Raw genomic sequence first — 12583 nt, 5'->3', positions numbered from 1 at the left:
AGAATTTTCCACTTCTAGCACACTAGCTGTCTCAGCTATTTTGTTTGCTCTGGGCATCCTTAGGGAATGGAAATAATAATAATTCTCATGTGAGACCACCACAAACTCACACTTCCACAGAAAATACATGAAATTAAGATAATAGAATTTCAATTAATAACATAACATAACATAACATAACATAACATAACATAACATAACATAACATAACATAACATAACATAACATTTATTCTAAAGCATAAATATTAGTTCTAGAGTAGATTATTATAACATAATTAGTAAATATAACAACATAAACTTGCCTGCTAACAAAAAAGTGTAATTAAAAGAAATATAAAATGAAAGAATGAAGGCGTAACAGAGAAAACTTGGCACTATCCACAGTTTCACAGAGCTCAGTTTCTTTGCTGAAAGAAATACTCTGAGTTTCTCCAGATCCTCCTCAATCAAAACCTCTAGTCTGAAGTAATACATAGTTGTAACCTTTCAGAAGAGTGGTTCTTTTCTGTGCTGGGCTTATTTAACTCCCTTGAGGTCTTATAATGACACACATAGGAGCTGCGATTCTCTCATGTAACCAGGTTTAGTAGTAGAGCTATCTTAGATCTTCTCTGCTGAGTAGAATTTGTCTGTTACCATTTTTTGTGGGACTAGAGGAGAAATAAAACCAGGAGAACATAAAATATAATAGGAAAAAATTCTGCCTGACAAAGGAAAAATCAAGGCGGGGGGGTGAAGAGGGAGAAGAAATCCCCCATCCTGTTATGGTAACTATGCATAGCTCCTTTTCTTTCATAATTATGCTCATGAAATAACAAATAACCAAACATGTGGTCTGTTTTCAATCTAAGCAGGTGTTTTTGACATTTTCCTGTGTTATTTCCATAAGGGACCACTAGAGGTGGCACAAGTGTTCCTGGCTGAAATTCCGGCAGACCCCAAACTTTATCGGCATCACAACAAGCTGAGGTTGTGCTTCAAAGAGTTTATAATGAGGTCAGTAAAACAAAATTGAAATTCTGAACTGCATCAATAAAGTAAATAATTGCAATAGTGCAACGATAATAAGACTTTACAATTAATTACGCAAGTTAGCATCGTGAATCCTGGCATCTCATGCTTTAGACACTTGGCCCACACTTGTGATCTCTGCTTCCTTTTCAATGCTTTGATAGGCTATGCTTCCCAAATGGAAGCGAATTTTAACACTTCAAACTAATCGTGTAGAAGTTAAGACCTTCCATTTGTTTTATATGTTGACATTTTACAAAAAAAAAAAAAAGAGGCATTTCAGACTATTGCCTTGATTTTATTTTTAATAAAATGACATTTCTATATGGGAAACTGTTCATAATAAAACATGTGATTTATCTGTCAAACACATTGGTAGTGGTAGACACATATGGCCTTTAGTTTAGAGATGCTTGTAAATCTAACAAGCATACTTGCCTAGCAAGATATTCATCTCCTTAGTCCAAACAAAGCATAATTTAGTTAAATAAAAATGAGCCTTATGCAGAAGGTACAGCCTCTACTCTCTGCTGTTGTCACATCTGTTTACAGTAATTAGGCAGGTAGCTCAGTGTTCTACAGTCATTAAATTTGTTTTTTATTAGCTCCTTCATGCATTTCTAATGTCTTAAAAATATCACCTCAATTTGCGTACTTAGAAAAGACAGAGGTTTCTTATTAGTTCATGATCATTTTGGACTTGACAAATTATTAGAGGAATGCCTCAGTCAAGACAAGCTAGATCCTTGTTCATTCAGATTACCTAGCACAAAGTTAATGAGTTTAACAGAAACAGGTGATATATGTCATGCCTTTTTTTCTTTCCTTTTGCCTAGGTGTGGTGAAGCAGTGGAGAAGAACAAGCGCCTTATTACTGCTGACCAGCGGGAATATCAGCTAGAGCTCAGAAAGAACTACGGGAAGCTAAAGGAGAACCTTAGGCCCATGATTGAGAGGAAGATCCCTGAGCTGTATAAACCTGTAGTGGAAGTCCATAGCACAAGGTACAGTTAGGGCAGGGTTATCTGTTGTAGCTATATAAAAAGATGCTATTTTTTCAAGGAAGAAAGGCACTTTTACTGACAGACTTAACCAGGCCATAGTATACACTGCCAACTTCATATTCAATTAAAGAAGTCTGCTGACTTCCATTGGAGCTGAATGTAGTATTAACTGTGTTTCTCAAGCTGCTCATTCCTGGAGTATGGGATTTATGACATTTTAATGCATTATTAGGGAAGACTTCCCCCTTGCCCTAATAAGATGTATTGGAAACATCTTGCCATTTCTTCAACATTTGAAGCCAGGAAGGAGGTAGAACAGGTATGTGTTTGTTTTGAACACATAGCATCATGTGGTATTAGTCAGCATGAAGTAAGCGTGATCCTTCCACTCCCAGATAACATATTCCAGTTTAGTCCTGTGACTGAGGCAGAAGAGTCTTAATTTATCTTCCTTACTTATGAGTGTTTACTTCTTCACACTGCTGCTGTGTGCAGTGTGGGGTGGAAGAAGAAAATGGAACATGCTTCTGACCTGTGAAAACGTAACTTGTTTCAGCTGATGGTTTTTCAGGCGTTCCTTTTCACAAAGCATGTATTTCTTGGATTCTTTTTCATTTGCCAACTTCATTTATGGTTCCATTTCATTGCAGGGAATCTTTTCGTAACCACAGTTTTAGGAAATATGATGCTCAGACTTCTTCACAAAACACATAAGGACTAGCTGCTTTGGCCAATGAGGAGCACCATCCTGCAAGCCAGAAGTGACGAGACATTGAAGATCTAAGAAATCTGAAATTTCTCTTAAGACAGCATCTGTGCTTTCTGGACATTATTCAGAAAACATTTACACAACATCACTGAAGGAAAACTAGGGGATAACTCCCTATCAACCACGTCTCATGAGGACTTGGGGTGGAAGGGAGTGCTTTTTGCATATATTGTAAATAATCACAAAATGCTTGGAGGTGGACCATTAGAGTGGTCAGTGGCAAGAGATCAGTCACCACTAGCTAACAGACACAACTCTGCGGTTCAGTTGAGCTATTCACATGAATCCAAATAATAAGTATAAGGGACGCTGTTGAATTAATGTCTGTTTGTGGTCCTTTTCCAAGACAGTATTTATCCACGTGCTTTTGGCACTAGAGCACATTCTGCAAGTTAATCACATCCTTAAATGGTGTCTTAATGAGGAAGGACACGGTCTCCTGCTCAGTGTTTGCTGAGAGGGAGCTGTAGGAAAGAGTAATTTTCTCAGTCAGTTTCTGTCACTAGTTTTTGTCATGGTCCTTAATTGTAGGGAGAGTTCTGCTCAATTTTTCTCAACTAAAGCTTGGAAAGCAAAAACTAGCAATAAACCATTCTTCTAAATCTTACGAATTTTTTTCCTAAGTATAAGGTCTACTACTTGACATGCAGCTGGATTTCTTAATAATCAGTGTCGTGTTTAGCAGAGCTAATAAGTAATAGTGTAAGAAGATGCTATGCTCTTAGGTGGATAACCTTATCCAAAATTAACTACAGAAGCACACAGTATTTCCTACAAAGCACTTCAGTCAGACTTTACTGCAGCTTAAGACAAATCAGCACATAATTTATAATACCTAATGCTTGGTATTTTCTGAACCTTGAGCAAACGTTTTACTAAATAATCTTCACAGCATTTCTCTGAAGTAAGGTAATACTATTATTGTTTTGCAGATAGGGATGTTGAGAGAGAGCGGAAGAGAGATATTAAGACTTTGGAACTCATTTAGTGAGGCAGTGGCAGAGCCACAGTTCATACTGTGACCATGCTGACCATGTAATGTTTGTATTTTGAAACATAGATCCATGAAAGTATCCTTTCCTACACATTTTCAGGGTTTGGAAATTATAGTTTAATGGTTATTAAAGTAACTGATCCCATTTACCCAAATACATAATTTAATGGTAAAATTAGATCAAACAGTGAAATAGTTTTTCCTTTGCAGTTCATTTTAGAAAATTACATTGAACTTTCTCAGAGCTGATGCCACGTGTTTCTATATGCAAAGCCTCTTTCCTCCAAAAGTATAAAGGAGATTGAGGCTGCTGCTTTTACAGGAAACATTTTGACTACAGCCTTGCCATTTGATAACAGGAATTTTCCCAGATCTTCATTGGCATCTGGCAGATTCAGACTTTGAATGTGCTAAGTAGAAGATTCACAGGGATGATCAAAAAAGATTAGGTGTGAAAACAGGTGAAATAAACTCTATACTTACACAGCACTTTGAGTGTAAGAAAGTGTTTCTCTCCTCATTCATAGTATTGTTAAAAGTAATAATCAAGAATAAGCGTTCTCTAATTTTTTAAGTGAATACATGCAAAGTACCTAAGTAGATGATATAAAAAGCTCAAAGCAAAAGATGTCTCTGTATTCAAGCTGCTTTGAAACAGTTCTAAGTTGAAAAGATGATTAATTTCCCAAAGCTTTGAAGCTATGAAATCTCTGCCTATCAGAACATAACCCCTTATCTATTGTTTTTAACAGCATGTTTGGGAGGAAGGTCAGAATACTATCATCTATCAACCATATAATCCAACCTCTTTGTTTACAAGATGCTTATCCTTTACAGCCTAAATAACAGAAACCTTAGGTAAACAAAAAAAAACCCTACAGGTGTACAGTATCCTAGGTAAAAGTAATGAAGTGTTTCACGTTGTGTGGTCCTTGAACTGAAAAATACTCTGGATAATATGAATACTGAGGGACTCCACTCACATTTTACATGCTGAGCACCCTTCAGCCAGTTGGCCAGTCTTGCCCTTAAGTTTGTAGCTCCTGTTGTCCCTTCTACAAATGAAACATGGTGTGTACATTTCTTTCAAGAGCTGAATGATGTAAAATATAAATTTTCTACCTTATGATATTCATTTTGCAATAAAGTGTTTCAGAGGATGTTGAGAAATGCCTTTGTGATGCACCTTATGGTCTCAACAGAGTCCAGCTGGAAAGAAAATTTCAGCAAGAACAACCTTTCTTTGTAGAGGTGTCATTTAGTAGGGAGGAAGCGTCTGTCTTCAGACTGAATTGTGTCTGTTGCAGGGTAATGGGGAACAACTTGCTTCCTTACTTCTCTTTTTCATTGGGAATCCATGAAAAATGGCAGTGGGAAGCTCAGTGACAGTAGCACCCTCCTTTCTTCCTTCACCATCTGCATGGTTCAAGACTAGGGAGAGTTGCGTGTATCCACACTAGTTAGGTCCAGGGCTAAGATATTGAGGCTGTCACTGGCAGGTCTGGGTTTCATGACCTCTCTCTGGAAGCTGAATGATTCCTGATTAGGTTTCCCACCAATCTGAAGACTCAGAAAAATTAAAGCGAACAATTTAATTACTTCTTTTTTTTTTTTTCCTTTTTGTCTGAAGCATTATCATCTCAAGTATGTCAGAAAAGGGAATTAAAGCTTAGCAAAGAGACTGGGATAGAGTCAGCTAGGACTCAGAACTCTAAGTGTTACAATATCCAGCACAGAACACTAGAGTACTGCTGCCTTCTGGTACAGAGGAACACATATGAAGGGTGTTCATAGGGTGTTGCCATTAGTGATGAATTTTGGAGTGGGGTAGTTTGGGGAGTATCTCAGCTAACTGTGTTTTAAATCAGTTAAACATAGTGATTAAGTAAAATCTTGATAAGTCATCCTGGGTTGGGTAAAGCTCTGGTCTAATCAGTGCACCAAAAGGAGAGGGGTTCCTGGGGAAAAAGTCTGTTTTTATTACAGAAATGAAGGCAATGCACACATTTCTGACTTCTCAAATGTGAAAGTCTGCACAAATTTCTGTCCCCAAGGAGATATCTATGAAAAAATACTTAAAAAGCAAGTTTAGCATTGCCAATTCATCTAGAACTTGAAAGCGCCAGAAAGCTGTCTTAAAACCTCAAGCAAACAAGTCTTTCTGAACTTTAAATAACAGTGAAGAAAGGAAGTAGACACAAAAGCAAATCCTTTCTTTTGTTTGCCGGTCAACTTTAAGAGAAATTAACAGTCCTGTCTCAGGTATCAAAGAAAGGTTGAAAGTGTTTCCAAAGGAGTGTGTTCCTTCTTGAATTGAGGCCAAAAGTCTTGGACTCAAACCTACACACTTGGGTTAGCTTTTTTCCCAGTGGGGAGAAAGGGAGGTGGAAGGGGAAGGGAAAAGCAGCAAGAATAGCTTTACAGCAATGAAGTTGACGTTGCTTGCCTCTGAGGTTGAGGATTTCTCAGCAGCCTGGAAGGATGCCGCTGTAAATTCGTGCTGCCAGCTTTTAACTTTGAGAGAATGGTATTAAATCAGCAGGCTCTAAAGGATTTCAAACAGGTTGCTCTATGTAACAGTCTTCAATCATTCATTGAGGAAGAACAAAACTCTTGTAATCTCTGGCAAATTGAAAAGAATAAAAACACTCCTTTAAAACTGTGTAGAAAGGATTACTCTGCTCAGGTTGTAGAGGAACTCAGTTGCCCTCAAGGCCTGATGCTGCCTAGAATAAAGGCTGCAGCTGAGTGAAAGAAACCCATCCATAAAAAATAAATAAGCAATCAGAGGGCAGATTATTAAAAACTTCACACACTGTGGGGAACAAAGGGAATAGTGCCATGGAAATGGAATTAAGAGCAGATTAAAGTGCTGAATGCATCTCACTTTCTTGACCATGTGGGTCACTCAGCAACAAACCAAAGACTCCTGTGTTTTAGTGGAAGCTGCCAGGTAAAAAGTAATCGCAAAAGTTATAATGCTAATACTAATGCCGCTGCTACTACTACTGCTTGTATTAGTAGTAATAATAAGGAAAATTCTAGTTGACTTTTTTGTTTCTTAATGCAGACTGCCTGGCTTTTTCTACTTTCCTTCAAAAACTGAAGAACTATGAAAGCAACAAAAATAAGGCATACTATGCTTACCCATACCTTCTTTGAAGGAGGCAGACTGGGCATCAGAATAGTTAGTTTCAACAAGGGATCCAAGCAGGCTGGGAGCAGCAGGAAGGCTCCACAAGACTCCAGCAGTAATGGATGCTGAAAGTGACCACTGGTTACACAGCCTATGTACAAAAGGGAAGCTGTGGACAGAAACTATACAGCTTGGAAACACAGTCACAGACAGGCATACGTTGAGGAAACAGAGGGTAGACTATTACTTCCACCAGTTTTACTTCCACTAGTATTTGTTAACTGGTAATCTTCTCTCTAACTAACTGATGGAGGCTACAGTTTGTGTGTCAGTTCATGCTGACAGGGCGAGCAGGCAGGGCTCTGTCCCAGGGAGCTGAGAACAGCAGGAGCTGTGGTATCCACCTGGCAAAAGACAGTGCCCTCAGTGTCCCTCACAGCCCATCTCCAGCTGCAAGGATGGATGCAGCCACCTGCACAGAACTCTCTAGGGAACATGCAGCCGTCTGGGTCCTAGGCTGCAGAGTGTGTGCAAGTTTGGGAACAGTATCAGATAGCGACAGCAAGGTAACCTCTGTGTGTGCTCAAGTGAAGGAACTGCTCAGCCTGGTGACAGAGCTTCAGGAGGACGTGTCCAGGCTGAGGAGTATCAGAGAGTCAGAGAAGGAGATTGACAGGTGGAATCATATGCTGCAGTCCTGGAGAGAGATGCACCAACCAACCATGGTACAGAAGACAAAGGACTCCCCACCCTCCTCCCACCATTAGGCAGATGGAGGAGGCTCTGGAGGCAGGGTCAGATGGAAAAAAGTTACTGCTCGGAGTGGCAGGCAAATCGATTCTCAGCCTGCCTCACCTTCCCAGGTGTCACAACAAGTATGAAGCCCTGGATTTAGATGGGCATACAGCTGATGGTGCTGGTGGTGTGGGTGTAGGTCCTTCAGGGGTGGAGGGGTCACCTAGGCACTCAACCCTCTGCATCACCACCAGTCATGTAAAAGGAAAAAGAAAGGTAGTTGTCATAGATTACTCCCTTCTGAGGGGAACAGAATGTCTGATATGACTACTGGACCCAACCCACAGGGAAGTCTGCTGCCTCCTTGGGGCCAGGGTAAGATACGTAGCCAGAACACTCCCTAGTCCAGTAATGCCCTCATTCTATTACCTACCAGTGTTTTTTCACGTAGGCAGTGAAGAGATAACAAGGGGAAATTCTCAAGCAATCAAAAGGGATTTCCAAGCCCTGGGACAGTTGTTTAAAGGGTCAGCTGGTATTTTCCTCAATTATTTCAGCAGCAGGGAAGAATCTAGTACGGGGCAGGCAGACCCATCTGGTCAACACATGGCTCAGAGACTGGTGTAACAGGCAGAACTTTGGGGTTTTTGACCATGGGGCGGTCTGTTCATCACCAGGTCTGCTAGCATCTGATGGCATGCACCTCTCACAGGATGGGAAAAAGTTTTTTTCTCAAGAGCTATCAGTGCTGATTGGTAGGGCTTTAAACAGCCTTTAAAGAGGGAAAGGGACGATAGAAGGCTAGTCAGCGGCAAGCAATGGGAAGGCATGCAAAAATCTGAGGAGCTGCATCTTTGTGAGATTCAGACCACTCCACAAGGAGATGAGCACAATGAACCACACCTGAAATGTGTTCTTCACCCAGAGGGTGATAGAGCAGTGGATCAGGCTTCCCAGGGAGGTAGTTGTGGTGCCAAGCCTACCAATGTTCAAGAAGCATTTGGACAACACCCTCAGACGTAAAGGTGTAAATTTGCAGATTGTCCTATGCAGTGATAGGAGTTGAACTTGATGATCCTTGTGGGTCTCTTCCAACATGAGTCATTCTTTGATACATCCATATGTACACAACAGTGGCTTTGCAGTTACTGGGAGCCTGCTTACAACATAGGTATCATCACAAGGGCACTGACCCTTCAAAACCAGTTGCCACGCTGGCACTCACAGTGTTTTGCTGATGGGGGCAATCTTCTTGGATCATTCCCACCCCTTGGTAAGGAAAAGCATTTAACACTGGGTATTCATGGCTGCAAAATCAGAGCTTGTTTAATCTTCTATTTAACTTTGGCAGTTTACTTTTAAACAGTTTCCACCTCTTCTCTCTGCCAAGCAGCTGTAACTCACCCCCTGCTCCAAGATCCCTGTACCAAATCACTGTGAACCTACACATGGGCTGAGTAGATTAGGACAGTTCAGTGTAGGAAAGAGCGGCCTCAAAGGTGTCAGTGTGGCTCACAGCTGTAAGAGAGCACTGCAGGGACTAGTCAGAAGCTGGGACACACAAGCACGTGCCACCAAAGGCACTGCTCAACACCACTACTGAAAGGAGGGCGTAAAACTGCCCAAACTCAAGAAATCCTTCAGGGATTAACACCTCAGCAGTGTTCTACCTCAGTAAAATCACCAAAATGGACTGCATGTAGAGGTGAACTGCATACCTTGCATTGAAAACAGGGACCTTCCCATGTTTCAGAATGGTCTGAAACAGTGAAAGGATACCTGTGTCTATACAGCAACTGCCAGATCCCAGATGAAGTCTCTGGCTAGCAAAAACAAAGAGATATGTCAATTTAGTTTATGAAGGAATCCACACTTACTGTGTGTGCCAGGTTGTGTTGTCAGGAGGTACATTTGAAGGCTGAAGACTTCCACTGGTAGTCATGAGTTTTTTGAAACATAAATACAGTGTTATTAGACTGGGCATGCAGTTCAGCTTGTCCAGTTTCTTAGCCATGCAGCAGCCAGTACCAGATGCTTCAGAATGAAGAGTCTCTGTGTTATGAGAGGGCATCCACACCTACCCCCAGTAGGTATGCATTGAGGCATGAGGCATGCGTTTCAAGAATTTTCCCCAGTCTCTATCAAAGCAGCTTTACTGATGTCTCCAAAACAGGAGAGAAGAACCAGCTTGATCACTGGGCAAGGCAAGACCTTTAGTGTTCAGAATTGGCACTAAATAATCATCTCAGGGGCCCTTAATAATTCATTCAGCATGTGAGAGAAACGGGAGAAGATAGCTGACCACCCTTCTCAACAAAATGCCCAAGTACATAAAGTTTTTTCACATGCAGTGAAAAACTCCATATCCTAATCATACTTTTTTTAAAAAAGATACCATGCCTCTAAGTTAAAGTTCCCTTGTGAATTTGAAACTAGAATGGAGGTTGAGAAACAACAATTGACAATTGTCTAATTAATTTAATGAAATCAAATCATCATTTACACAAAGTAAATAAATCTGTCCATGCACCAGAGTGGCCCTTGCTAGCCTCAATTCTAGCACAGCACATTTTGAGTATTCACAGAGCACAAAAGCAGACAGAAAACTCCAAATGTCTCATGTAAAAAGCACAGGTGCCTTGAAGTGTCCCTCTAGTCCTACTGTAGACCCAAAATCCGTGATGAGGGAGGAATTTCTCCAAGGAGCCATTCATCAGGGAAACAAATACTGGAGTCATCAGTTTCCTGATTCTACCATCCCCTTGGGTTAACACGCACAAATTTAAGGTCACGCCAACAGACTCTAACTTCCAGAGTTCATTTAAAAAATTCCTTGCTCCAGCAAGAAATCACCAAAGCTTTTTACCTTCTTCTTTCTTCCTATAGTTGTTGGGTTTCTCTTTTACTATGGGTCTCAAGTTTGCTATCAAGGTTCTGTGAAATGTTTTCTGCCTGCCCCAGTATGTGAGGCAGGTATCCAGTGAACTCACCTAAGCCAGCTCTCCTGCTCATCAGCTGGCATGTGGACCCGCTCACCTCCTCCAGCACAGGTGTCCAAATAGACCTTCAGTAATAATTTTAGGTTTTAGCATAATTCCCCCAGTGCAGTTCTAGACCCCAGTTGCTGTGTGCACATGCCCATTAAGGAAAATATTACATTAATCTCTCTGAAAACTCATGACAGATGTCAAGTCCAAGTGAGCTTTTTGCAGAGACTGGTTCGTAAGACAACTCCGTAACACTGTTGATTCAAATTAAACCGCAGTGGCCTCTTCACCCAGCTCAGAGGTAAAATAAAGGTCTGGGAGCTCTGGGAGAATCAAGCATTCTTTGAAGTATTTCAGTGATAAAATCTAGAAGGCAAACTTAAGGCTACTTTTCCTCTGTCTTACTAGATCTGGTCAAACTTTGGGGAGTATAGTATTTTGACATTGCTCCTTTAAGGATAAGGGGAAAGGCAAAAGAGCTACATTTCATCTAGTAAATTATTTCTGGAGTTACATTCCTGTGTATTCATGCACAAATTAAGAACACTGTTGTGCCTCAAATATCCATCAGCCTAATGCTGAAATCCAAGACGATGTGTGGCAAAGAGCAACATGTAACCTGTAGCACTGAAAACTCAGATGATGGAAACTCCGCGATACTCCACATCATTTCATTTTTCTTTCGACTGACAGGAAAGCACGTGGTAGTATTTCCAGGCTGTCATTGATATGAGCCCTGAACCAATGCAGAAAAAATACTTTGCCTTCTTTTGTGTTTGTCTAACATCATTCCTTTGCAGACAGTGCTCCAAAATAAGCTATGCAGTGTGATTTGCTAGTGTTGTGCTGCACTGAGAAAAGAGTGACAGTGTGTACATCCACCAAAAACATCGCTTTCCTAGAAGCAACTCAGAGCAGTAAAAACACAGAAGGTAAAAGAAAGGCTTTTAAAGACTTGCTGGTGGAAAGGATTAATCTGACCCTCAGCTGCCATGCCTACTGTGTTGGATCATTCACCCCAGTGCAGTGTGTTAACCTCGCTTTTCACAGTGGTTTGCAGGATATTCAGGGCAGAAAAGGTCCTGTGCTTTTAAAACTGGGTTTTACATAATTCCTTAGGTTACTACTCAGCTTTCGAAACTGCAGCTGCTTTGTGGTGATCAGCACTTCAAAGTGCCCTTCACACTACAGAAGTGCACCCAGGCCCCTGAAGGAAGATACTACTAGCAATGCAGTCCTGCTCTTCCCAGACGGTCTCTGTGTGAGAACCAACAAAGACAGGGAAGAATTGGCAGGGCGAGAGGATGTGTGGTATCATAGTGCTCTGGTCAGGCTTAGGCAGGTGCTGCGAATGCTACTTCCTACAAGCCAAAGCTGCTTCTGGGTAAAAGGATGGGTTTGGTTTTTTTTTCAGGTAAGTGATATTTCACCATCAAAGAAAAATGTCAAATGGGCAAAATAAGGCACAGGAAAGCACCACCATTTCCTATGGAAAGAATGTTTCAACTTTTTATTTTGTTTTGGCAAAACCGGAATTACTCTGCTTATAAAATTTTAATAGTGTTATTTTGTTTATATGGCAGGGCTGCTCCCAGTACCCCATGGTCCTGTGAGCCTTGTGGGAGAGGTAGCATCTCAGATTTTGGGAATGCTGGGGAGAAGGCAGGAAGGAAGGGGAATTATGCAAAAAGTGAGCTAGCCTCAGCCTTTTCCATCCACTGTTCTGCTGGGGAGCTTCTTCCTGTGGAGCCACAGACGCCTATCCCAGTTAGAGGAAGACCTAAGAGAACTCATCTAAGATATATGCGGCTTCTTATACTGCTTTACAGCTGTAGCTAAGCAAACAATTGCTTCCAAATACAGCAGCAGAGGGGATGTCTGATCCCTCACCTTTACACACTTGCAGAGCACTGGCAACAGCTGGGAATAGGGGTGGTGCAGCCTG

At 41.1% G+C, this 12583-nt stretch overlaps 1 protein-coding gene across 2 annotated transcripts in view; it reads left to right on the top strand.

Moving 5' to 3' along the window:
• DOCK8 (dedicator of cytokinesis 8) overlaps positions 1-5267 on the top strand; it is a 95279-nt gene extending 90012 nt beyond the window's left edge. For both annotated transcript variants that reach the window (XM_069881108.1, XM_069881109.1), the window contains 3 exons: positions 892-998; positions 1850-2017; positions 2668-5267. In XM_069881108.1, coding sequence (XP_069737209.1) covers positions 892-998; positions 1850-2017; positions 2668-2731 — 339 coding nt within the window. In that variant the 3' untranslated portion in view covers positions 2732-5267. The remainder of the gene's footprint in view (positions 1-891; positions 999-1849; positions 2018-2667) is intronic.
• The last annotated feature ends 7316 nt before the right edge of the window (positions 5268-12583 follow it).

The sequence above is a fragment of the Phaenicophaeus curvirostris genome, chromosome Z (assembly GCF_032191515.1).
Source record: "Phaenicophaeus curvirostris isolate KB17595 chromosome Z, BPBGC_Pcur_1.0, whole genome shotgun sequence".
Taxonomy (NCBI): Eukaryota; Metazoa; Chordata; class Aves; order Cuculiformes; family Cuculidae; genus Phaenicophaeus; species Phaenicophaeus curvirostris.
The sequence above is the reverse complement of the archived record's forward strand: the minus strand, read 5'-3'. Positions and strand labels throughout refer to the sequence as shown.